The sequence below is a fragment of the Pleurodeles waltl genome, chromosome 2_2 (assembly GCF_031143425.1).
Source record: "Pleurodeles waltl isolate 20211129_DDA chromosome 2_2, aPleWal1.hap1.20221129, whole genome shotgun sequence".
In the NCBI taxonomy this organism is placed as follows: Eukaryota; Metazoa; Chordata; class Amphibia; order Caudata; family Salamandridae; genus Pleurodeles; species Pleurodeles waltl.
In genome coordinates, this window is record NC_090439.1 from 587,187,616 (window position 1) to 587,215,275 (window position 27,660).

The 27,660-nt window shown below is 41.6% G+C and overlaps 1 protein-coding gene across 6 annotated transcripts in view; it reads left to right on the forward strand.

Moving 5' to 3' along the window:
• Positions 1-25,927, forward strand: part of MAPRE2 (microtubule associated protein RP/EB family member 2) — a 663,286-nt gene extending 637,359 nt beyond the window's left edge. For all 6 annotated transcript variants that reach the window (XM_069220125.1, XM_069220123.1, XM_069220126.1 and 3 more), the window contains 2 exons: positions 8,585-8,743; positions 23,255-25,927. In XM_069220125.1, the coding sequence (XP_069076226.1) occupies positions 8,585-8,743; positions 23,255-23,335 (240 nt within the window). In that variant the 3' untranslated portion in view covers positions 23,336-25,927. The remainder of the gene's footprint in view (positions 1-8,584; positions 8,744-23,254) is intronic.
• Positions 25,928-27,660: the final 1,733 nt, after the last annotated feature.

Sequence of the window (27,660 nt, forward strand, 5' to 3'; positions counted from 1 at the left end):
CCCAACCGAGGGGGTAGCGTGGTTGCGGCTAGCATATGTGAAAGGGCTCTATAACCGCACCAGCAGTGAGTTTAAACTGTCTATTCGGGGCCCGTGGGGCCCCAGGCCACGCATCAGCACTAAGGGATTACTGCCAGAGCCTCCTACCAAAGCTGGCCGGGTGTAGGAGTACCAGGCCAGGTCATAGCTGCTGCAGGTTGGAGTTGGGTCCCAGTTGGGGTCAGTCACTATCCTTATTAGCCCCTGTTGGCAGAGACCAGGCAGGGGTGAAGGTCAGAGCCTTCGCAGTGTGCAAAAATAAATTCTAACTACCACAGGCCTTCCCCGATGCATCTCCATGCAGTGCAGGCAATGAGAAGCACAGCTGGGTTGCCAGTGCATGGGGGTACCTTTTGGTAGGGTGACTCGAGTGGCAGGAGGTTACATGAGTCCAATGTTGATCACAGGGCAGCCTCATGAGAGGAGGATCCTTCCGTAGAGCTGCAGGCCCAATTGGGAGCAGGTAGGCCCAGGCCCTCGGGGACCCGCCTCGGCACATGGGGTCAAAGGCGTTGCTTGCTCCTCTGCAGCCTACTGTGCAGGGGCCACTCTCCAGCATTGGGTGTGACTTGCCAGCGTGCCTGGAGCAGAGGATGGGGTCCAAGGGTTACAGCCCAGACCGCCCCATATACCACATTCTCAGCTATTAGCGAGGGCAAAGGCAAGATGGTGGCTCGGCAAGGTCTGCTGCTGGAACTCAGGCTGCAATCTCCAGGACCCTCAATGCAGGCTTGCTGACATGGTCACCGCGCCAGTCTAGGAATGTTCCACAGCAGCTTCCCGTCTCCCTATCCATCATGGAAGGTCCGGATGGCATGGATGATGGTGGAAGGCCTGTGAGGGTCTGGAGCAGAGACAAAGCGTGTCTCACTCCATGCTCCGCTTTGTCATTCCCCCTCTTTTCTTTTCATGGTACCCTTTAAGTGGAATGGTACATAAAGGCTAGTTGCTGCAATTTCCGGTGGTACGGCTCCACTATTTTTTTCTCTTACAGCAACAAACACTTCTATTGACAGGCACTGGGGCAAATAATAGAAGGTCTTAAGAAAGGAGCATTTAAAAAACATAACTTATTGTGTTTACAGTTCAAAATATGTATTAGTAGTGCTACACTGATTGGAGTAATGGTGATGAATTTTAATACTTCTGATAAATACTTCTAAACCCAGATACCTTACCTTGTGAATAATCCGCAAGCACCAGACTGTATCCAGAATCTTTCAGAGCAGTTCTCCTACGGGGTACAAGGTGGTGTCATGCAGCTCTGTGCCAACGCTGTTCCACTGCAGAAGTGACTAGTATAGCCACACTTAAGCGTCACCCATGTGTGCTGATGTTGGTTCCTTTCTTTCTGCGATTTCAGATGTGGACCCGGAGTTTCTCCCTGGCCTGTGACCAAACCTTTTTGTAAAAATGTATCCAGAATGCAAGGTAAATGTCATTTTTATCCAGTAAGCAAGAGAAATGTCGTCCCCTCAAACCATAGGGCTTAAGCCGTGCAAGGACTGTTGCAAACAAATGTCTGTGATGAACCCACACAAAGTCAGTATGTGGTGCCTGTGATCAGGCCATCGCTCCAAGGCCTGTGGAGACTGCGCCCAGATGAACCCAAAGAGAAGCTAATCTGTGTCACCAAGCGCTAGAACATTCAATCCTGTGACTGGTCCAAGTAAAAAGGAAGGTCCATTCCCCCTCCTGTGGCAGGTACTGCTCACAGTCAAAGTCTACGGGTAAGTAGAAGAAGAAACATAAGAAATCCAAGCAGAAAACAGCCCATTCTTGCCACTCTCGCACTCCAGAGAGGTTGCAGGGGTATCAACCTGACTCTCAGTCTTGCTTCTGATCTCCAATGAAGCCAATTCCGTCTCTGGTCCTGATACAATCTGACTTTCCAGGTTCATAGGCAATGTTGCAGCAAGTAGAAGCCTTCAGGAAGGCTATGCTGCACATCTTCAGCACTTTACCAGCTTCCTCTGGCACACGTTTTCTGTCGAACGTCTCATAGTGGGCCCGCCCTCTGCGTCATCTGTGCCCCTTAGACCAATATTAGGGTCAGCACAGTCTTTGGTACTCACTTCCTTTTGCCAGTCCTGCTCGCATTGATGCCAGTGCTGAAACCATCGAAATCAGGTGCGGATGTACAGTCTGTAGTGCTATCTGACTCTGAACTTAATTCACCACAACCTCAGTCGAAGTTGCACCCAGTGCCTACCGTTGTGTAACCTCTTGGCAATCCCTTTGACTCCGATGACTTGCCTCTAACAAATGGTAGGGCCCAGAATTGACACAGCTTATTTGCCACAGGCTCTGGCAACAACAATTGTGACAGGAATGATTATGTTTCCCAATATGATGAGGAACTGGTATGGAAAGCTTTAAGATTTCACTGGGCTTGACACTTCACCTGATACTAGCCTTGTGTCTCCTCGGGGTCCTGCCACAGAGGAAGGGCCTCTTTTGCTCTTGTGATGTGAAAGGCAGTTGAAGTAGTAGACATACAGTTGCCATCCATGTAAGTGAAAACCGATCTTTCAACTATAGTTTTATAATCTGCCCACGCTCCCTCTGAGCATCTCACTTAACAATACCCTTTTGGGCACCTGGGCCAAGCCTTGTTTAGTGCTGCCCATCAATAGGCAGGTTGTCCGTCACCATCAGTTGGTGCCTGGTGACTCCACCCTCCTAACGCAACATCCCACTCCTGAGAGTCTGGTGGTTCAAACTTCCGGGGTGATCCCAAATGCTTTCCCTACCAATGTTCTTTTCCATGAGCCAAATCAATGAGACTTTTGCCCCAAAAAAATGTTCTCCTCCACAGATCTGTCGATAGCAGCTGTCTCCTTAGCTGTTAATTCCATGCCCTTTTAGATACAGTAGCTTAAAGTTTACTGACTGACTGACTGGACGACGGGTCGAGTGTCTCTCATGCAGGCTATTCATTATGGCTATAATGTGGCAAAATTTGTGATATGCTGCTCAGGACGGAACATGACTGATTGCCAAGGACGTGCCATGGGCACTAATGTGACTCTCCACTGCCATGCCTTAATGAGGTCCTCAGGGGAAATCCAGGCATCTTTAATGGACATGCCTTTTCATGGATCTCGCTTTTTTTGGGATGAACCAAAATGAGCCTTGGAACGCTTTTAAGAGAGCACATCCACAGCATGTTCGTTGGGCCTGTCTTCTCCTACAAGGAAATTCCACAAACTACTCTGACATTTTCATAAGCCAAGTACAGGTTTACCTGTCTATCAATGCCAGACCTGTCATGCAACTCAACAAACTTTTTAGCCCTTTCATGGTTCTGGCTACCAGAAACCACAGGGGCAGCAGGGACAACATGCGACTGTAGCAGCTGTTCAAACCGCTTTATTCTGTCCATGCCGGCTACACTGTCAAAAGCAGGATCCGATATTTCCTCAGGGGTGGCAAGCCATTGCGACAGACAAATGGGTCCTTCAAATTGTCCACTGGGGCTGTGCCTATTCCTTCCTTTCTACCCCACTGCATCTTCCTCTGCCTTCAGGGAGGTTAACAGAGGACCATCTGTCCATCTTATGGCAAAAAGTGCAGGCCCCTTTGGCCGAAGGGGCCTTATAGAGGGTTCTGACCTCGGAAGTAGGAAATGGGTGTTACTCCCACTAATTTTGTGTGCCGAAAGACTGAGGCTTTTGTCATACTTTAGATCACTGCCCTCTCAATACATTCCTGTCAAAGGACAAATTCAAGATGCTTGTGCTAGCCCGGGTCCTGTCTCACCTGGATTCTGGAGGCCAGATGGTGGTGTTGGACCTACTGGATGCTCATTTTCACATCCCCGTCCTTCAGGCCCACTGGCTCAACTTGCGGGTGGTGGTGGGCCAGGAAAATTTTAAGTTCACAGTTCTCCCTTTTGGCCTCATCAGTGTGCATGAAAGTGATGGCAGTGGTTGCAGTATATTTACAGACGTCAAGAGTACCAGTCTTCCCCTACTTCAGTGACTGGCTGTGAAGGCAGGCTTGCCACAGGCAATCATTAACCACCACCAGACAACAACGAACTTCCTAACATCATTGGGGTATGCCAGCATTGAGACAAAGTCACACTGTTTTGAGGTACTGCTTGAATGTCTGTTTAAAGGTTGAGGAATCTGCAGTTAGTAGTATCCATCAGAAGAACAAGTTACTTAGCTTTGGGAGCGATCTTTCTGGTGGATATTCTATCTAACAATAGATTCCTCTATGACGCTTCCACCTCCGGTTTCTGTGAACTGGACTCTTTTCCACCAAAAAAGGTCTCAATCTAAAGATCTGCACACTGATCATACTAATTTGCAAATGGATGCTGCATCTTAAGGCATGGACAGCTTAGAAAGCAGTTGCCAGAGCATATATGCGGTGCTGATGTGCGACTCCACTAGTCACTTCTGGAGCGGAACGATATTGGCACGGAGCCAAACAACGCCGCCTAGTTGTGCACAGGAGAACTGCTGGGAAAGTTTCTGGATCGCGTCTGATGCCTGGGCATTATTCACAAGGTGACAAATCTACAGTTAGATGGGGTATCCACCAGAAAGATTGTTACCAAAGGTAAGTAACTTGTTCTTTGTCACCATTCCAAAAATGTTGATCCATTCCTGGGGCTTGATCCGCTGTCTGAGAAAAAACTGTTTTCTCTCATGATTTTGTCATGAAAACCATAAATAGTTGTCCAGGAAACTGAAATTACACTACATCTTGTCTAAGTCCGCAGATATCTTCCACATCCATTTCTGAGAAAAGTCTGACTTACAGATTGCAGCACTTACTTTCCACAGCAGCAGTTTGCTGATCGATTCAACAGTGTTCCACGGTTGCTTCATGTACAGAACAAGAGCGCTGACAGCCTGTTGATGACACGAGAGGCATGTATGGACCCCATGCTGCCGGATAGGATGATGTGGAAAACGTAACCTCTGCTATGAAGCAGGTTGTAGGAAATTACCAAACGTTGGGTTTAATTATGTACTTTAAAAGAGAGCCGGCTTCAAAACAGCATTTTAAAAGGGAAATATGAGTGGATATGTGGGTCTTGAGACTTTCAATTTCATGATATAATTTAAAAAGGCTAAACATAACCAGAGAGTTCCACACCTTTGTCCAAAATAACATGTCCTCGCTTGTTTCTCCAAGCTATCCATCCTCTCTGTCCCTTTACATTACTAGATTTTGGAATCAAAAAATAGATTTTTTTTTTCAGTTTTCTATTGTACTGTAGTGGAAAGGATGCTTTAGAGGGACATGAGGTTATTATCAAATAGGTCCCGAGTTCATAAAAAAACAGTGGTGTGCCAAAATGTGTGATCAACTTCCCAAAGGAAATGACGTGGCAAAATTTCCTCTTTGTCTTTCCAATTCCAGATAATTTTTTAGACACCCAATGCATTCGTGTGTGATGTTTGTATTTTCTCTTCTTACAGTTAGTTTTAGTGATGTTTTAAAATGAGCACAGTTCTTGTTCAAACGGGACTGTTGGGGCCGCAGAATAACACACACTTGACAGATTGAAAACAAAAGGACTGGGGCTGAAGACGAGAAATGCATCAAGGAATACATATTTCTTGTCTAGCTATTGCCTTAACAGATGTACAAACCCATGTAAATCCTACGTTTGTATATTGTCACACACCTGATGGTGTACCTTTTTGGATATGCTAATACAGTAAAAAGATGTATATTAAAAAAGGAACGGGGCTATCTGTTCTTTCTCTTTCTATTTATATAGAATACTGTACTTTGTGCATTGTTCTTTGTAACGCTAGAAATTAAATGTTAGATCATTCCATGACTCCATTTTGAACTTTACTGGCACGCATGGTGGCATGTGAATGAACAATTAATAATCTAATGCATGCTTGCTCTGGCTGGACATAATAAAGATGTTTCTGATTTTAAAACATTACAAGAGCGTGTTTTTAATTTCCTTTGCCGGCACTTTCCCAACTGTAAACCATTAAATCCAGCAAAAGCAAATATTGTGTAAACAATCAATAAAAACGATTTTTGGACAACCTCTTCTTACTTTGCCTTATCTGAAGAAGGAGGAAGCTACTTGAAAGGCAGATAAAAAACACTTTAAAATAATTTTTACAGACTGGAAACAATTTAAATATATCGCTTGAACACCAACAAATAAGTAATTTGAAATGCTCTCCCCTATTTCACTAGAATTTGTAGCCGCTCAGAATAGAGCTGCTTTTTATAGACAGTTTTTGGCCTCCTGTTTTGTACATCCCCATCCCAGACATTGCAACTCTCTGATGGAGTCATTGAAAATTTGAGCCGTATGGGGTGAGACCTATGTTTAAAATTGGAATAGGTTAGTCTTTTACAAACCAGGTCGTTACCATTTTCTGGAATTAAAAAAGCATTTAATAAAATAATTGGCATTTTATATATTTATGTTAGAAAGAATGTGCCAAAACGGAATAAAATGCCAGCTCCTGAAAAGAGCCAAGTTGCTCATAAGAGCTCATTTTATTAATAGAGTAATTTTTTGATAATGCAGCTCAGCAACTGAATCTCCTCGTTGCTTCTTGGCTTAAAGTGGGATCACTTGTGGGTTTTCATGCTAGAATCCGCCATGGTAAGTGTGTAATTGCCTCTGCCAATTTTATTTTCAATACTGGCACACAGAAACGTTTACAACAAATTGTATTGCCTCACTGAACAATTTGATATATACTTCTGAGAAACGACAGCATCATTGAATGCTTAGTTTTTTGTTGACGTCTCTACTGGTAGAAATACAGCCAGAGAGCAAAGTATGCATGGAGTATATTGTGCCGTTTGTCTAAGCTCCCAAATGTATCTTATAAGCATTGTCACCCGACTTGGAAATGAGTTTGCGTGTGTTATCTCGTCTTTAAGTCCTATAGACCATGCCGCCATGCTTATCCCGTCTCTGAGCTGCATTTTGCTAGATGGTTGCATTAGAGGTAAAGCAAGAGCATGGGGCAGCTAGATAGCACCAAGGCTAAGAAAGCACAAACATTAAGCTTTATTTGCCAGCCCAAGGTTCTATGATTCCATTCCCCTTACTATTTGGTCTGTCCCTTCTCTTGTGTTTTGGAGAGAATTAAAAAGGACCTCTTTTGCAGGGTGATTGGATGGGAGTTAGTTGCCTGTTTTCAATACTTCGCAAGAGGGACTTAGGGCCAGATGTAGCAAAAAGAAAATTTGCGAGTTGCAAATTGCGTGTCCATGCGACTCGCAATTTGCAACTCGCAAATTGGTATGCAGTACGGTGTCTCAGACACCGTCTGCGAGTCGCTATGGGGTCGCAATGACCCACCACATTAATATTGATGAGGTGGGTCGCAAATTGCGGCCCCATAGCGAGTCTAAGCACTCGCAAACATGGAGGCCTGCTGTCGTCAGCAGACCTCCATGTTCGTGACTGCTTTCTCAATAAAGCAGTTATTTTTTTTTTAAGTGTAGCCCGTTTTCCTTAAAGGAAAACGAGCTGCACTTAAAAAAAAAAACGAAACCTTTAGTTTCGGTATTTTTTCAGGGCAGGTCCCTTGGACCACTACCTGCCCTGAAAAAATAGTATTGGGTCCATTCGCAAAGGGGAAGAGGTCCCATGGGGACCCCTTCCAATTTGCGAGTGGGTTACCATCCACTTGAAGTGGATGGTAACTGCGACACCCTTTGCGACCGCATATGTGGTCGCAAATGGTATTGCATGCCACTCCGAATCGCAAATAGGAAGGGAACACCCCTTCCTATTTGCGATTCTGAAATGCATATTGCGAGTCGGTCCCGACTCGCAATATGCATTTCTGCATAGCAAAGAGGCATTTGCGCCTCGCATACGGCGATTTTCGCCGTTTGCGACACGCAAATCCTTTGCTACATCTGGCCCCAAGTGTGTTGGGTCCACTTTTTTCTCGCTATGGTTCTATCATTGCTTTAGAAATCAAAATGGTCAGTGTATTGAATTTCTTGTGATTTATTTGTTGTACGAAGTTTAAAATTTGAAGACAATGGTCTGTAAAAAAATACCCGTTATTTCCCTCTCTCTGGATTTACCGGAGGTTCCAGGAATTTTGCAGAATATGAATAACAGAAATTCTGAGTTTTCGGGACATAACATTCAGATATCAGACGTACTGCGCTGATTCCTGCATATTTTCTCACATTATTCAACCCAGAACATTCACCTGTTTGACTTGACGGTGGCGAAATCTCTGGGTAAAATGTTACTGTGCAGCAATGTTCCAGCTGAACACATACTTTTGATGAGCTTGGTAAATGTTATACTGTAGGCGATAATTTGCTATATTAGTTGTTAGTATATCTTTATATCAGTTTGTTTTTATGAGCATTGTATAGTGTTGTAATTAACTGTATTAGGTACCATCTTAATGTGTTTTATTATATTACGTTTGATTTGCAAAAAACATCATATGCTGATTTTTGACTGAGTTTAGGTATCAGCAAATTGCAAACAAAACAAAATGATTATGATAATCTGGTTTGAACATTAACCGCAATCAAGTCACTGAGTTCTCATTTACAGGTACATTCATTAAAGGTTGCGCTTGAAGGAGTGGAGAAGGAACGGGATTTTTATTTCAGCAAATTAAGGGAAATTGAGCTTCTCTGCCAAGAACATGGACAGGAAACCGACGACCTGGTCCAGAGGCTTATGGAAGTCCTTTATGCTGCAGAAGACCCAGTAAGTTTATTTGTGACCATAAAGATTTTCAGGGCTATTCACAAAGGTAACTTACACTTGTGAGTAGGTTACATGTGTAAGTTTACTCTTACACTTTTGAGTACATTTACTACTTTTGGCGTTTTACCATTTAGGAAGGTCAGTTTACTTAAATGTGTACATTTACGTGTCTGCACCCCCCAAATATGAGGTGGAGACAAATTTATGATTGTAAGTTACTACTGCCAAAAAGGAGCATTCATAAATCCAGCACCACCCATGACCAACCACTGATACAGCAGAGCCTTTCTATATAAAATAATGGAGGAAGGGACTCAAAATGGACCCCTATAGACATTAATGTTAGATTGAATTAATTTGTTTTGACTTCTATATGTAGATAAATCACCTTGAATGTTAAAATATTGTGTATATATATATATATATATATATATATATATATATATGTGTGTGTGTGTAACTTTAATTGTTACAGGGGGTGGCAACATGTGATTCTACACTTTTGAGTAACATTGCACTTGTAAATGGTGAACAGACAAAAGTTACTCAGAACTGTAAGAGTGAACCTAAACGTGTAGCTTTACTCATGTGTACGTTCGTCTTTGTGACTAGGCCCCAAAAGAAAGGAGTGGTGAAGATGAAGATTTACACTCCTAGGTTTGTGGATTGCATTTTGTAGTAATAAGTAGTACTACTGTAGTACTTGTTAATGTGCCGCAAAATGCTCTTGGTTACCCTTGTCTCTCTGCTTTTATATAGAATTCACAATGAGCTGATCCAAAGAGTGAACTCACATTATGTACATGCAGTTTGTTTATTTTACCTTTATAACGCTGGAGGCTACCTCAGAACCCTTGCCAAGAAGGTGGTGCCATAATGCAGAAAAACAAAAATAATGGGAATACAGTGGGGATAAAGAGCATATAGGTGTTTAGGTGCTAGTGTCCGTTACCTTATTTTAGGAAACGCAGTCTTCAATTCCTTCTTAAACTGTCTGAGGTCAGGAAATCCTCTGAATTCGAGATGAAGTGTATTACACCAGAGAGCTCCCTAAAATCCCAAGTTTATGCTGTTATTGCATGTTTTTTTAGATATTGATTCTGGTGCGTTGGGCTTATTGCGATGACCACAAACATTTGGCTGCTAGCTAATAGGACATCTCTGATTGATTTGTCTGATGTAGTTTAAGATTGCTTGAGCTATAATTTGTATTGGCCAGGCCCTGTGCCCAACCCACTACGAGCGACTAGCACCTACTGTGCACTGCTTTCAAGCGAGAGCTGGCCTCTTTTATGTTATTTTATTTTTGTCTTTTATTTTTATCATCATTTTTTACAAAAAGTATTTTATGGTATTTGGAGACCCCAGTGAGGAGTTTGTGGACCCTTAGCGACTTGTGGACACTTGTTGGGTGTCATCTCAGGTATCTAAAGCTGGTTGGTGCCACGATCCTATGAAGAGGCCCGAAAAGAGGCCGTAAGCCTTTTCTGCAGGGTTCGCACACCAGAAGGCAAGGTTCGCTGAAGACCTTGGACCACAACGAGATCGGAGAACTCCCACTTCAGGGCCCATGAATTCTGTGGCAAATGTATTTTTTTATTTTAACATCAGGAAGGGGTGCCTTTAGGCCTCCCACCTGAGCCTTGCATACAAATGATGCTTTGACTGCCTTCCTATGACACCTCCACTTCACAGGACATGTGGACCAAGTCCCTACATCCTATAATGACAGCTACAACAGATATTTCTTTCTGTTGTGACCAGCCAGTCAAAGGATCCAAGTCCATGGTCCCAACTTTGGGTTCGGAAACCCGAAGTGAACAAGTGGAAAAAGGCTCCCTCCCTTCCAGTCAGTTTCAATTATGTTTTTCAAGATGGGTCCGCAGATAGTTTGCAAACCACAATCTGCAAATTATCCACCCAGATATGTCTAACTTTTTTAATTCTACTAAGCCCACCAGCTCATTTTTGTAATGCCAGTTTAATGAAACTACTGAATTGATTTACACCAACTCAAGCAAAGGCACTCCTTGAGTAAATTTCTACTTTTGTACAAGGTTGACATTTTGTTTCCTGTGTAGAAGATCAAAGAATCCTATGAAAGTTAAAATAAAAAAGTAACTTTTTTGACCTCTCTTTTACTTCTTCCATTGCCACTGTGTAATTATTTGTATGTGTGGGTGTGTGAGAATATATACATAATCACTAAAACCATTTATATATGTATATGTTTGATGTAATGTGTAGCTGCAGATACACATGCTTTGCATAAGTCGCCATCTAGTGTTGGGGTCGGAGTGCTACAAGTTGTTTTTCTTCTAAGAAGCTTTTTCGAGTCACAAGATCGAGTGACTCCTCCTCTCGGTGATAGTGCGAATGGGCATCGAGTCCTTTGTTAGATTGTTTTCTTTCTGCCATCGGTTCGGACGTGTTCCCTCTCGCTCCGGTAGATCTCCGTTCGACACTATGTGAACTTCTCTATCTTTCCTTTAAACGTCGGTATCATTTTTTGATCGGGTTTCTGACTATACTCGATCCGATTGTATTGTCAGGATCACAAACTGATGGATCGGACTCCGTTTCGCTTTTGCCCTCGTGCCACGCCAAGTTCCCCTACACCGACCAACACTCAGTGTGCAACCTCTGCCTCTCTCCTGATCACAAGGAGGAAACCTGTGAGGTGTGTCGATCCTTCTGCCTTCCTAGTAGCTATTACTAAATTACGAAGAGTTAGTGAAATACAAGCATTCCCTCTTTGAGAACCTTTTTTCCATACATACATAAACATAAAGTTGTATCTGATAGAGACTTCTAGTTGGAGATTCCTTACCTTAGAATTTCCCCCAGGCGTCAGACTTGATCCGGAGATTTTTCTTCGAGCAATACCCTTGCGCTTCAGTAGGTGCGTCAGTCGACTCCGCGGGCGACGTTGGTGTCGTGGTTGCCGTGATGACGTCGGTAGTAGTACATAGATGCCGCCTTCGCGCAGTGATGTCAATTCTTTCCTTTCTGCGCCATGCGCTGATCCGGAGAAGAGCTCCCCAGGCAATTTTTTGGCCCAATTCAACCGTTTTGTTGAGTTTTTCTGTGAACATTTGGTGCATCGAGGATGTCCCCCGTACTGTGACGGATCCTCATTGGGTCTGTCTGTGGTGTCTGGAGCGTGACCACCGCCTCAAGTCGTGCTCCAAGTGCCGGGTAATGCACCCGAAGGCTTTGAGGGAGCGGTCCCTAAAGCTCATGGGCTCGGAGTGTTACAGTTTGTTTTTCTTCTAAGAAGGTTTTTCAAATCACGAGATCGAGTCACTTCTCCTCTCGCTGACAGTGCGCATGAACATTGAGTCCTTTGTTAGATTGTTTTCCCGCAGGAGGGTGAAGTAAGGAGTGATAAAATGTATATGTACATATATATAGTAAGAAAAGAAGATGTCCATGCAATGTATATACATATTTACTTAAAGAAAGTACTACAACGGACATAAGGCTTCCAGGAAGGGGGGAAGGCGCAGGTGAATCTGCAGAACTACATGCCTTGAACAGATGTCCACTGTGTAAGTGACATTTTCTGTTCGATGGCATGTGTAGCTGCAGATACACATGCTGTGCATAGACTGAAAATCAGTTCCCTCCTGAAATAAGCGGTGGCTAGCCTGTAGGAGTTGGAGTAGTTTGAAATAGTGTTTTAAGCACTGCTTGACCAACATTTGCTTGTTGGCGACATAGCACTTCCACACAGTAGTGTTTAGTAAATGTGTGGTGTGGACCATGTGGCTGCTTTGCATATGTCTGCCATTGGTAAGTTTCCTAAGAATGCCTTTGAAGCTCCTTTCTTTCTAGTCGAATGTGCTTTAGGAGATACTAATAGTTGCCTTTTACCTTTAACATAGCACATTTGAATACACTTTACTATCCATCTGGCTAATCCTTGTTTTGAAATAGGATTACCCTTATCAGGCTGCTGAAAAGCCACAAAACGTTGTTTAGATTTTCTGAAATCTTTTGTTCTGTCTATATAATACATGAGAGCTCTTTTGACATCAAAAGTGTGAAGAGCTCTTTCAGCAACTGAATCCGGCTGTGGAAAGAAGACTGGCAATTCTACTCACTGATTGATGTGAAAAGACAAAAGCACTTTGGGTAGAAATTTTGGATTTGTTGTAAGTACTATTTTGTGTTTGTGAATTTGGAAGAAAGGTTCTTCTAAAGTGAATGCTTGAATTTCACTAACTCTCCTCAAGGAAGTAATTGCTACTAGGAAAGCAACTTTCCAGGAGAGAATTTGAAGAGTGCAAGAATGTATGGGTTCAAATGGTGGACCCATAAGCTTTGTGAGCACAATGTTAAGATTCGAGGCAGGAGCTGGTGGACCTCTAGGTGGAATAACTCTTTTAAGGCCTTCCATAAAAGCTTTTATGACAGGAATTCTAAACAGAGAAGGATGCTGTCTGTTTTGGAGTTAGACTGATATTGCTGTTAAATGTATTTTAATAGATGAATATGCAAGATTTTCTTTTTGTGAGTAAAGCAAATAACAGACAATATCCAGAACTGATGCTTTAAGTGGATCAATGTTTTTGGGTTGACAGTAATATACTAAACATTTCTATTTAGCTGCATAACGCTGCCTAGTTGTAGGTTTACGCGCTTCTTTTAGAACATCCATACATTCTGATGGAACCTGTAGATATCCAAACTCTATGACCTCAGGAGCCAAATCGCTAGGTTGAGCATACTGGGATTGGGATGCCTGATCTGCCCTTTATTTTGAGTCAATAGGTCTAGTCTGTTTGGGAGCTTGTGATGTGGTACTACAGATAGATCCAACAATTGTGTACCAGTGTTGACATGCCCACGTGGTGACCATGAGTATCATAGTGAGGTAGGTGTGATGGATCTTGTTGACCACAACTGAATCTGCAGCACTACATGCCACTATATACATGTTCCATGGCATGTGTAGCTGCAGATACACATGCTATGCATATCCCTTCCGACATCTAGTGTTGGGCTTGGAGTGTTACAAGTTGTTTTTCTTTGAAGAAGTCTTTTCGGAGTCAACGGATCGAGTCATGGGATCGAGTGACTCCTCCTCTCGGTTCCATTGCACATGGGCATCGACTCCATTGTTAGATTATTTTCCTGCAGAGGTGGAAGAAAGGAGTGATAGAGTATAGAAAATAAAAGACATGTCCATGCAAATGTAAATGTACATACATATGTACAAATGTTAGTAACATACAACTACAGGCTTCTGGGGAGGAGGGAAGGTGCGTGTGAATCTGCAGCACTACATGCCACGAACAGATGTACACTGGGTAATTGACATTTTCGGTTGGATGGCATGCGTAGCTGCAGATACACATGCTATGCATAGACTACAAAGAAGCACTACATGCCACGAACAGATGTACACTGGGTAAGTGACATTTTCCATATATATATGTATATATATTTCACTGAAAGAAAACAAAGGTTAATGAAAGACTATTATAATTCACCAGTTTTAATTAAGCAGCCATCTCATGTTCAAGGGTCACTCCTTGGTAGATGTTTCCAAAACTGAATTGGTAAAGGCCAGACCCATTAGATACACAAAAACCTTCACTTGCAATCTTCATGGAGGCTTGTAGAGAGGTGCAGTAATCCACGCATGAAGCAAATAGAGCAGGCTGCTCCTTTGAATCAAGGGGGCAGTGGTAAGTAATCAATGATATGCAATGGTTGTAGCCGTCCCTGAACTTCCATACAGGCCTCTGTGACTAACTACGCCTGCAATAATTCACTGTGGGACGGAATGCACTTTTCAGCAGCCAAGTTAAGTAACTGCTTTTCCCAGCACTGTAAATGAAATATTGGGATAATGGGCACATCTTGGCTCTACCTCTATTTATCTTTTGTAGAAAATTAGAACTTCAGTTTTACTTTATTGCCATACTGAATGACTACAAAATCTCATTTTGTAAATGGCCTCCACCTTATTCCGAGTATAGTTCAACATCCTAAATGAACCTTTTTTATCTAAACCAGGTGGGTTTCTAATATCTTCCTTTCCCGGTTTAACTGCTGTCCGTAATACTTTCCAGTTCTTCCTATTTTTGTGAGGGTTGTTCAAACCTCGTTGTTGGCCCAGCTTATTTGATTGCTCCATTTCTCGCCTATGCAATTTAAATTCCGTCAGTGCAGGTCAAATGGGGTTGAGAAATATCCCAGGTATGTCCTTTCCAACTTGAGTTCGCAGGCTTTAGCTCGTATGCTCTACATTGCGACAGGCATCCATGGGATCCAGAATCTTGTCGGCAGCGCCAGTTACTGTACAGTTTTTATTTATCAACCCGGTGCCCTCCTTTTCTCAGTGCTCTGGCACTAAATCCATTATGGCTGATTCTTGAAAATTAAATGTAGCAGTGTGGACAAAACGGTCCTTAATTTATTGTGTGCTTCTGCTATGATCTACCCATCTGGGCCCCAGGTTTTATGTACGTAATCGTCTGCAGATGCTTCCTTACATTCCCAGCCGCGCGCAGATGACTCTAAAAATATCCTTCCTTATTACATGCATGTTAGTATCGCTTAACCTTTGAACTCTAGGGGTCTGTGTTCTCCGCGCTTCTGGTTGTCTGTCGTACTTCCTCGTTCTGAAAGAAGCAAACATTTTGATGTTGATCGTTTGCATTGTATACATATTTTGTTTGCACCTTTATTTACGCTCCCAGTGTTACCGTTGTTCACTTTAGTATGTGGGTGTAAGGAAAAATATGAAGTCACATTTCCCTTTCTCCCGTTGAGAACTATCAATTTGCAACAACAAAATATAAAGTCTTCAGCGATTCGTAAATAAGAGCTGGCACCCTCACAGCTCTGCTTTGTACGTGTATTGTTAGAATTATTTCCTTAGTTGATGGCCTATTGTATTGGCTGTCTACGATTCTGCTGCATAGCTTCAACGTGGATTTACCATATACTGTACCTTACTGTATGTTAAGGCTGAGTTCTTGGTTTGCATCTGCTAAACTCCTGCTTTCAAGGAAAGTATTCTGCACTACTTTCCCTAGTGCTTCACCACATAACAGATGTGCTCCATATTGAAGTAGATGACTTGTGCATATTTGCAAAGGAGACAACTTTCTTAGTTGTTTACATTGGTTATGTCATGCAAGATAAAATTTGTGAAAAAGGTATTATACTTAATGAGCGCTTGAAACATCTTCCACTTTTCTTCAGAGCAACCCCCTCAGCAGCACCTGGCCCTACTCTTCTGCATTTATTGCTTAATAGACGACATCTGCATGAAGGAAAACGTTGGTGGGGCAATTGTGAACTCCATCCACGCTTCTCCAACAACTTGCATTTCCTTGACATAGTTTGGTTGTTAGCCTTGGCAGTGTTATATTATGTCTGGATCTGTTTGGATGTCCGGAACCAGTCCCTGTCTATACCTGGTCATCCGTTGTGTCCGAACATTTCACCCTACAGTCAACTGAGTTAATATCCCCAAAGGCACGTTCATACTTCTGAACTTCCAATAAGGTGAGCTTAAAACAGGAGAATGTGATCCAGCCTACATAACTACAAACTCACAGCCAAATATGTTGGTCCATTCAGACTAACCTAGGAAATCTGCCATTACTACTTGTAAAGAGGATCTCTGTTAAACTTAAAGAAGGGCAGCTCCCGAAAGTAAAGCCAGCTTCTCCATTTCACCATTGTTTCAAAACTAGGTAGTAAACTGAAGATGCACTGCAGTGTAAAGTTTGCATGTCTGGTAGAGTCATCCCACCCATACATAGTGCAGTTAAAGAGACTACCATCCCACATCACCAAATCACTTAATATGCATTGTGCCTCAAAAAGGCTCAGTTCAACAGGGAGAGCAGCAGACTCTGGAGGAAGTACAAGGGTCCATGCAGTTTTATCATTTTGCTTATGCAACACATCTGGTTAGAGAGCTAGGTAATGTGGCACAAAAATGAATACAACTCCGAAGAGTTGTCAGTGCCTTGTTCGGGCTCCTCTGAAATGGCCTCCTCATTCACTAATTGAGGCCCAGTACCAGAATGTGGTTGGTTCATACCCCGGTAGAAGAAGTGATAGTTTGGCTCTTAATGCCCACTCTGATACCCAGTTGTAGAAGGTCATACTTGTCCCAATTTATCTTTTGACCTGAGACTAGACCGAAAATTTTAAACACACTGCTGTATAATTGGTGTAGTCTTGGCTGGGCACTTTATTTGTGCCAACTAGTCGTCTGTGTGCTAGGATATTATGTGTGGTGTATTTGGCAATATTTAGATTACAGCATTATACTCTTGTAGATTGACTTGTGCATTTTTCCACCATCTTGTGGTTGTGTCTGGAGTGTTTATTACAAACCATTTTCCTAGTGGGCATCAATTTAAGACGAAACTGTTTGACTCACTCACTCATAACCTCCATTTTAGATCCTTTTTGTCTGCCATGGGTTCGGACGTGCGTTGCCAGAGCTCCAGAGAAATCTCCTACAGTAGGCCTAGGATCCGCCAAAACGTTGTCAAAGTAATCAGAGTCTGAGGATTCAGATTTTTTTTTACAGGGGTCAGGGGATAATCCATTGTATTAGAGAGTGATAAATATTACCGGCAATGTCCCTGAGACTCATCCACACAATTTTAGAGTATGTTCATGATTTTCAAGTCCAACCCTTACTGCCAGCGAAAGCTTACCCTTACTGGCAAGCATCCAGTATGCATGTTCCGCCTCCTAAGAGATCATGAATCTGAAGATTGGTGTGCTTGTTTGCTTTTCAAACCAAACACCTTAGTACATGAAGGTTACATGTTGCTTGTGCGCTGAACTGCAGCCAACGTATCACAGCACTCAGAAATGAGAGGCAGAAGAAAAACGTTCTGTTAACAAAGGAAATGTTTTTTTGTTCTTGTTTTTTTAGGAAGAAGAGCTAGAGGTCTCTAAGAAGTCTCACGGGAAACACCTGATTAACTCCTTAGGAAAGTTTCCCTATATATCAAGGGTCATCAGTCTTCTCACTCAAAGAAGTCTGACCTTCAGCCTACAGTGCAACATAGTAAAAAAAACTAAAAAAATTGAAACAGTTGTAAGAATGGATATCTAAGCGTTCTCTAAAAACGCTGATGTCGAAATCTTGAAGAGAAATAGAAGGTTCACCTGGAGACATGTACTCAACGCCGAACAAGGGGCCTGATTACGACCATGGCAGATGCAGTACTCCATCCCAAACGTGACAGATGTACCGCCCGTCATTTTACAAGTGCCATAGGACATAATGGAACTTGTAATACGGCGGGCGGGATATCTGTCACATTTGGGACGCAGTATCCAATCCGCCAAGGTCGTATTCAGGCCCAAACTGTCGTCAGGGAGGTTGTTTGAATACATGTCATCCTCCTAAGTGCAAAGACAAGGCCACTAGAAAGGAATTGCCTCAGTGCATTGTCTCGAGCTGGAAAGAGAAAGAAGAGGCAGTTAACCTCCAGTGAAAAGCAGCAGGGAAATAGGAGATCTGCTGACATTACATACACTAAGAATTAAAAAGAAGGCAGTCAAAGTGGAGATTCAAAATCTCATTAAAAATAAAACATTTGATCGAGGAAGGCACTGCTGTATGCAAAATACCCAAATAGTTAGCAATAAAAAGTCCAAAGGGAGAAGCCAGAACACTCAAAACATTGAGATAAAAGTAAGATAAGACAAAAGTAAGATAAAACATCACAGAGACTGAGCATGAAATAGAAGTGGGGAGTAGAGAGGGAATGCCATTAATATTCAGGAGGCAGAACCAGAAGAAACATAGGCTCAGATTTATAACCATGTCATGTAACAGGGCAGCACCCAAAGTTGCTGTGTTACATGAGCAGGAGCTAGTAGGAAAGTGTCATATCTTCTAAGGTATGATGCTATCCTGCTCTCATCCTAGTGCTGGTGCAGAATTAGTCTGCCAAGCTACACGCACACACCTTCACACCATAATGCAATGGTATGTGTGTGAGGTCTAGCATAAGTTTTGTACTGGAAGTGTAGCCTACCAGTACCAAATACTATACCTAGACATACCTGAAAACTTTCCCCACTTTGGTGCATGCTATACAATTCATCACAGATGAATAAATGGAAAGGTTTGGAGAAGCATTTCTCCTTTTTATGCCTGCCTCAAAGAGGCATTTTTGGGTGCAAACCCCTGTCTACTATTGTTAGTAGTGACGATTTTCTGTCAAAAACCATGGGTGATTGCATGGGTACACCTATGTACCACCACTGAAAAGCCCACTTGGCACAAAGTACTCATCCCAAAATGTTTGTAAATATGCCTCCACGTATATCCAAGAGGAAGAGAAAACCTTATGGGAAGAAGTGGCTTGGAAAGTCTAACTTAAGGATTGCGTTGCCCTTGCATCACCCTGCGTGACGCAAGGGGAACGCAGTCCTTTGATGAATCAGGGCCTAAGTCTCATGTGAAGCCTGATTCCCTAATAATATCTTCAGCAGTTAATTGAGCACTTTCCCCATCTACACAAGGCCTACCCTCAGACAAAGACAGTAAGAGTCTGTAAGATTTATGGAGGAGAATGGAGAGAGCGGAAGCTATTTTGGTGCATATCAAACTCTAACATGCTACTTAGTATGGATGCACCCCAGCATTAGGATGACATGGAAGATTTTGATAAAACATCTACCTGAAGCTTTCCACAAAAGTGCAAAGTCAGTAGTGAGAGAAGCAACATTAGACTCCACTAATAACTGCAGGCAGACAGCTCACAGTAGGAACTGTACTGCATACATATGCTTGGTGAAACCCATCAATGTTTAAACTCGAGGTGCAGTAAAACATAAAAGATTTGCCTTTTATACAGTTATTTATTTGGATAAAATTTGACAAAACTCTGTGAAACTTGAAAAAGACAAATGAGACAGCAAAAGCAAGGGTGGCATTGTAGATATTGAGAAGAACATTTAAAAATGGAAGCTCCTCGGACAGGCGAGGACAAGGTAGATGGTCATAGACTTACACATTTAAAAGGTAAAACACAGGGTTTGGCATTTATTCAAACAACACAATGACAGCAGCCCCATCAAAGCCAGACCACATTTCGTGGTACAGGAAAAAACTGCTTTAGGCCTCGACACAGTCAGCCTCTGATTTAAAATTCCTCCATAACAAACAGCAGAACTAGGGGATAATTTACTCCTTTCGCACTTGGGAGTCCATAAAGACAGACAAGTGAGTGCTAAGCTAGTTAGGCATACAAAAATGCAAGGTTGCCTTTGAGGCCAATACGTGAATGTTTGAACAATCAGTGATCTGAGATGCAAGAGCACTAAGAAGATATAGTGGTTATAATGACCAGAGTCCACATGCAGCTAAATGGTAGGATAAAAACAGTATCTTTAAAGTAGACCTTTCAAGACACCAGTCCCGCAAGCCTTCATAACACCAAATAAATGTAGGATGGGGTGCAAACAAAACTAAACTCAAAATAAGGGTTTTTTATTCCAGAAAAAGTGATAAAATTCATAAATTACTCGGAATTCCACACAGGCTACTTGTCGCTGAAAGCTTTACAAAGTCAAATTCTCAACAAGAGTGTGCTAATCTTCAAAAAAAACAATTGCTATGCTTTATCCTAAGCAAACAGAGGGCACAGTCTCTTACATGGTGTCAAAACTACTGCAAAACATTTGGAAATGACTAATTACAAGAAATATGTGTATTTTCACAAATCGTACAATGAGTAGAAAATGTACATGCGGATGAGTTAGTCCAAAGAGCTGGCACATCATAAGAGTGCAAATTAAAGCATTCAGGCCCAGATTCATACTTTTTCACGCAATAAGTGGAATGCTCCATAATTGTTGTGAATGTTTATGATTTGTACTGTAATTCTGACAGTATGAAGCAAAAAACAATGAAAATCAACTTCCAAAAAGACATCAATTGCAAAACTTATAATTTAGTGAAAAAATGAATGAATTAAACAAATGTAACTCTCTGAGGCGGGAACCTCTATGTCCTTAGATATTACCTTTGCCAGACTGCAATTTTGCCCTTTGGTATTTTGCTACAGTTCTGATTGGAGAAAAGAACCATAGTGTGTATTGTGGCCTGTGGTATTCACTACCGCAAGTAGGTCCAGTAGAACTGATAAGACTGTGTGGGTCTCTTCTGTGATCGAATTTAAAGTCATCAAGGTGGTGTTCTATCCGTATTCAAGTATGAAGCCTTGTTTTTAATCACCTCATACTTCCTGGACTTGCTTAGTTTGCTGGGCGACAACACACGATCACCAATTTTAGTCTTCAAGAGGATGTTGAAACAAGTATTTAGGTTGTTGGGATAAGCAACATTCATGGTATGATTTAGCAATCTAGAGGTTGATGTTTATATGGTCTTAGGTTTGTGTGAGATTAATCCATGGGTGAATGAGGCAAGTGTTTCTTTACATATTTTGACCTCCCTGATGGGATTTTGCTAACTAGCTAGTATGTTGGGTTTGTGTAATTGATGCTGTGTTGCTGCTTGTGAGTGGAAATGGATTGGTATTTATTTTTGCGAGATTTGTGGGCGTTGTGTTGTGATCAGGAGGGTTTGACTGGTTTGCATAATTATTAGTGATGCAATTTCTCAGTCACGTCCTAAAGTTGCATCATTTATTTAGGGGGTGGTTGTTGATTCGTATTTAGTGCTGGCAGCCTTCTGTCTATTAGACAGATAATGCTGTTTGTTTTAGTGAGATTTGTAGGTGTTGTGCTGTGATCAATAGTGTTTCACTTGTTTGCATAATTAGTAGTGATGCAATTTGTCGTTCATATCCTGATGTTGCTTCTTATATGTAATGGGTGGTTGTTCATTTTTAGTTAGGGCTGGCTGCCAAACTGTCCATTATAGAGATGATGGGCCCTCATTCAGGAAAATTAGTGGTAACTCAAATTTACCGAGATTAGTATTTGCCTGCGTTTGCATTTGTTGATGCTGTTTGAATCTATTTCTGTTCTTCTGTGTCAGTGGCGCACCCGTTTATTACTATTATGAGTGTGGGTTTTTAGAATTATGTTAAATTCTATGTGGTCTTTGATTCCGTTATTGCAGCAATTTTACTAGATTTTGAGGCAATATTATATTTTGTCACTTTTTTTATAGTTCCTTTTAGTTTTGGTGGAATTGTGTGGTGATGTCACTGGTAGTGGAGACTGATTTGAAATATTATTAAGTGATGGCCTATCCTGCTGAATGTGTCTATGGTAAAAGTTTAATGGTGTTCATAATTTGATGGTGGGGATTGTGGTGGAAGGCTGATCTATGGACATTGCCACTAGGACAAACAAAGCTGAATATGGTACGTAATTTGTCTATTTTAGTCGTAAAGTTTGACATTGGAGGGCATATTTATCATTGTGTTGCACGCCCGTGCACCACATAAGGGGGCGCAAGGTTGACACAACAACAGAGTCAGATTTATCAGGGCACGCAAGGCTGCCTAGTGTTTCTCTGCCCCAGGTAGGGGTTCCATGGGATGGGTGGAGCATGGGTGTTCCCACAGATGCATCCACCCATGGACTTTGGCTCATTCCCAGATTTACCAACACTGGTAAACCTGGGAATGCGTCAAAATGCTACGCTTTCTCAGGGAGGGGGTGCAGTGAGGAGAAATATCTTTATTTCTCCACGTTAATTCCTTTTTCTAAGTGTTCTGCACTCTGCAGCACACTTAGAGGAAGATTCCTCTGAGGATTGTTTCTGTGCAGGAAGGCCTTCCTTCCTGCACAGAAACAGTCCTGCCTGCAACACAGGCACCCTTGCACCATGGTGCAGGGGTGCCAACGCTGGCGTGAGGAAATGACAGGATTGCTCAGTATCATGTTAAATACGCACATTCCTGCCCTTCCCCTTTCACAGAGCCCAGCAAGGTGACTTGCTGCGCTGCATGAAATAATGATAAATCTGCCCCTGGGATTAAGAATTATTTTACTGCAGATGGGTATAGGAAGTCTGTAGCTAAACACCAATATTCAGGAGTTTTTGTGAACTGCCCTTTTGCCTGGAACATCTTTTCTATAAAATGTAATGTTCTTTTGTGAACTAAGGGCCTGGTTTTGAGTTTGGCAGAGAGGTTTCTCTGTCACAACGGTGATGGACATCCTGTCTGCCAAAATATATATCCCATAGGATATAATGGGATTTATTTTTCGGCAGACAGGACATCCGTCACCATTGTGATGGAGTAATCCCTCTGCCAAACTCTAAATCAGGCGCTAAGTCTTCTCCACCCACTTAAATGAGGCGTTGCACTAGCATTGTGTACTCAATTATCTTGTTTATCTCGTTTTACTAGTTAACAGAGAAAGATTAACTCTAGTATAGTTTTGATGACATGTTCAGAACGGAAATCTCCCATCAATGAGCATAGCGTGAGGAGTGGATGCAATCCATGTCACGTTAATGCTCCTATTCTGATTTACCTCATCTGTCACACTTATTAATATAGTGTTTCTTTTCATGTGCAGGAAGGACACACAGATCACCATGAAAGAGACGACGAGCAGGAACAAGTCCAGGAGGAGGCTCAGCAACAGGAGGAATACTGACCCCAACTTCATTTTGGACTCTTTTAATTTTATGTGGGAACTTTTCTTCCAGAAAGATAAAATGAGTGGCTTCAGACTCCAAACCAGTCACTCCCAACCTGCCATTAACATTTTTGTGCTGTAGCGAGTGCCAGGAACCGATTGAGTTTTTACCCCATTACCTTGCCAAGGCCTGTTTGCAGAAATTGTCTTTTGGCCTACCAAGCTGGGACACCTGAGGGTTACGTCACTGCAGCTGCCACCATTGGCTACCTGAGATGTTATCTTTTTTATTTTGTTTTATTTATATTGGAATTGTTCTCAGTCATCCATCTACATCCATCTACTATTGGAATAATTGCAAAACGAAGAATACATCTACAATGGTAAAAGGAAGAATCAAGTTATACCTACTAACTGTATAGATGAGCCTCGTAACACAGTTGCCTTTGTGTGTGGAGGTGGTTACATTTTTATTTCAAAGGGATACATTTAGAAACAAAATTGTATGTGTAGCAGTGTCGTCTTGGGAAGTTAGACCTCGTTGGCAGTTGTCTTACCTCCTGCTGAACCAACATGCATATTAGGTAGAGGTTATTGTACAGTTTCTCATTTTAACCTTTGCAGAATTGTTCTATTTTAGAAATAAAGAAGGTAGCATTGATGCTGGCACTGAATAGGTTTACAGAGCGAATGTACAATATGAGTTGGGGCAAAGAAAATATTTCATCGTTTCAAAAGTGTTACAATTCATGGCCTGATCTACATTCACTATTAGCTAGAGTTAGGGCCCGATTTAGAGTTTGGCGGTCAGTTACTCCATCAAAATATGAATGATATCCTGTTCACAGTCATGGAATGGCACTTTTAATAAGACAGACAGGTTATCCATCACATTTTTGATGGAGCACCAATCCTGCAAACTCCAAATCGGGTCTTAAGACTCCAAAACTGTTTCCTTAGGAAAGCCTGCTAAATCACTTTTTAACTCCTAGAGGAACTAAACATGTATGTGAGTGTATGCAATGGAAAATATATGAACTTTCTTGCCAGCTTTTAAATCTACCCTTCCCCTTTTCATTGTCTGTCTCTGTTTCTCTTTCTATGCTTGTTATTTATCAATAATTTTCGTGACCTGGTGTGTTGGCCATCCCCCTTCAAATAATGGACTTTCCCAGTAATAAATATCGCAGTTTGGTACTGTAAGACATGCATTCCTTTAATCTTATTTTATTTTACTTTAAAATACTTTTTGTTGATAGAGATTTACATTTTCTGCTCCTTTCTCCAGGCTTCTCATTTAGTTTTCTTTGACCCCAAATTAGTGTTTTGGTTATGTGGTTTGCCCTACACATAGCCAACACCTAATATTATGGCCATGCTCCATAATTAATCATGGTCATTTAAAAAAATAAAAATACTGTTTAAACGGGGCATTTTGGATTGCCACTGGAACCACGCTGTAACCTTTTTGTGTCACTTAGTGTCTGTAGAAAGGGTTCTGGCTGCTTCCCACACTAAAATGACTGGGATCAAGGCATGTGTATGAACTCCAGAGAGACTCTGTATGCTCGATCCTAAGAGTGTTAGCAAGACATTGATGTGGCAAGATGTAACTTTCAGCAGTAAATTTTTCTAGGCACTCAACTTGTGGAAACCTTATTGTGACGCACCTTCCGTTTAGAGTTGGGGAAAGTAAGGTACGGCACACGGGCTGGACATGGCGCTTGCTGAGAGTGTGAGAACACCAGGCTAATGAGAGTTTACAATTCTTGCTACCAACTCATGAGTCAAGAATGTCTGCCTTCACATTTTGGCACAGACGTGACAATGAGCCAAGCCAGTGAATCTAATTTCAGATTAATCTATTTTGATAGAAATCATGTGAAAGACCCATCTCAAGACTTTTTGAAAGCGCCATTTTATTTGTAACCCACGGTGAAGACATCCATACCAAAACACTTCTGAGTAATCTCTGCTGGTGTTAAATCCTCCCTTTCCAGGCGTTAACTTTAATAAACCTCATAATCTTCTGATTTGCACTTAGACATAAAATTAAACTTAAAAAGCAAAACTGAAACATTTAACTCGCGTATTGAGTTTGTTCCTGTAGCCTGTAAAGAAAATTAATTTGAAACCTAATTATAAAAAAAGTTTGACATATTTCAGTATTCTTTCAGGGTTTCGTATGCATTCGTAATTACTACATAGCACACCATACAGCTTTTGTTATATATGAAGTGTAAACTGAAAGGAATGTAAACATATGTATTGTTAATTATAAATAGTTAAGTAACTAAGCCATCTTTAGATGCTAAACGTCTTCTGCAGATGTATCACACTCATTTTACATTACCCACAACTTGTCGCATGGTAGAGTAGGTTTTTTTTGTCTCTGAATATGTGAATAACCTGCGGTTATCTTTTTACATATTTAATAAAAAAAAGCTATATGTTAAAAATCTGTCTAACTCTATAGACTGTGCATACTGGTTAAACGTTGTAATTCGTGTATAATTTATGTATAATAGTTTTACCATGAACTCGCAGTTCAGAGCAATTTAAAAATGGCAGCTGTTTTCAATAAAAGTTGGAACTATGTGATAAAAGCTATGTACAGTTTGTAGGCACTTCTTTCGTCCAGGATCCTATTGCCTGTATCACTCCTACAAAATCTCAGGATGTGATGGATGAAAATGTGAAAAAATAAAATGGAGATTAAAAAAACCCTATTGGAAGGCATATTTCAGTTGAAAACCTCTAAACTGTTATTGCACATGTTGGAATGGTACCGTAGGTCCCCGAAGGCTTTGAAGATGCTTGCACTCATGAGAAATCTTCCGGGACAATCACAATAGAACCGCAGGGCTCCGGAAGTTGTATCTCCTGGACCTGAATGAGTGTTGTTGGTTCAGTAAAGAATGCATTAGGTTCATTCAAACAATAGGTAATGTAATTGCTTATATCATTCTATTACCAGAAAGATGAATTAGGCCCTCAGTACTTTTCCTAGCAATCTATTAAAAGTAATGGAAATAACTTCAGTGAATAGTTTCCTAGAACAACAGTCTTTTTTGCTTTGAAACATACTTTTTATTACCCTCGGAAGCTAATTCGGAAGGCACCAATGCCAAGAGGCTGCATGGTTACTGACTGTGTTTATTAGTCGTGGGCTCTTGCAAATCAATGTCAGCAATAGTTAACGAAAATTCTAGCTAAACTGACTGAACCTTTCACCGCTAAAGATGATAGTACCCAAAAATACTCTGGAATACCGATTCCTGTAATAGATGAGTAATTCTAATTTTGGGAATATTTTAGTATTTTGAGTTTTGCCATCCAAAATTGGGAATTATCTCTGGAATTGGTGCTTCTGCACACATTTCTCTGGTCCTTCCCAAGTCCCAGGTCTCAACCCCACCCTAAGACATTTGCCATGTTCTTCCTGGTGAAATGTGTGTGAGAGGAAATAACAGTTATCCTTTTCCCACAACATTTGGAATCCTTATGCTGTAGGGAACTGGAACTATGCCCAACTTCTAACGAGTGCCTTTGCAGATCGTCTGCCTGTACTAGTGCATTAGCAAGTAGTATATACACACACACACACGTCCTTGGCGTTGTTTTTTCCTTAAATGGTGCAGTTTGAATGAAATGAAACGTGTTGTACCAGACTACAAAAGAGAAGGCAAGATGAACTCATCTGGTGAACAGACACAGTTAAGTACCTTGGCAACAGGTTGAGCACTGCGAAGCTAACTCACAGCTGTTGACAGTTTACATCTTGATTACATACCACTCAGAAATAAAATGTTATATCTATCATTACATAAAATGTGGTATACTATACACATCACTTAAAGCTAAACCATTCTGCAAAATTATTTTGAGATCTGTCTAAAGAGAGATAGATTTACATACAGTGTTCTCAGAATGCCAACCACTGGAAATTATTCTCATTGTGTGACAGGAGCAAGTCTTGCTTCCTGAATCTGATAACGAGGACACAGTGTGCAGCCACAACTGTACATGAGTGCTTCTTCGCACAGGTAGATCCTTCTGTTCTGTTCATAAGTGGTGTATCACCCTTTAGTCAATGTTTTGGGTCTATCAGAGTTTCGTTCTCGTGTATTTGTTGCACTGTTTCTTGGGGTTCTCTTCTTTGTGTCAAGGGAGTTGTCAGCATGCACGTTTCAGAGAGTAAAACAATATCTTTATTGTAAACGCTCTTTCCCAATTTATTTCACTTCCCTGTGTCGCGCAGGGTGTCATTATCCTAATGAGACTACTGGATTTGGGTGGCTGAATCACTTGCACTGTGGGGGACTGAGTCTGAACCCACTACA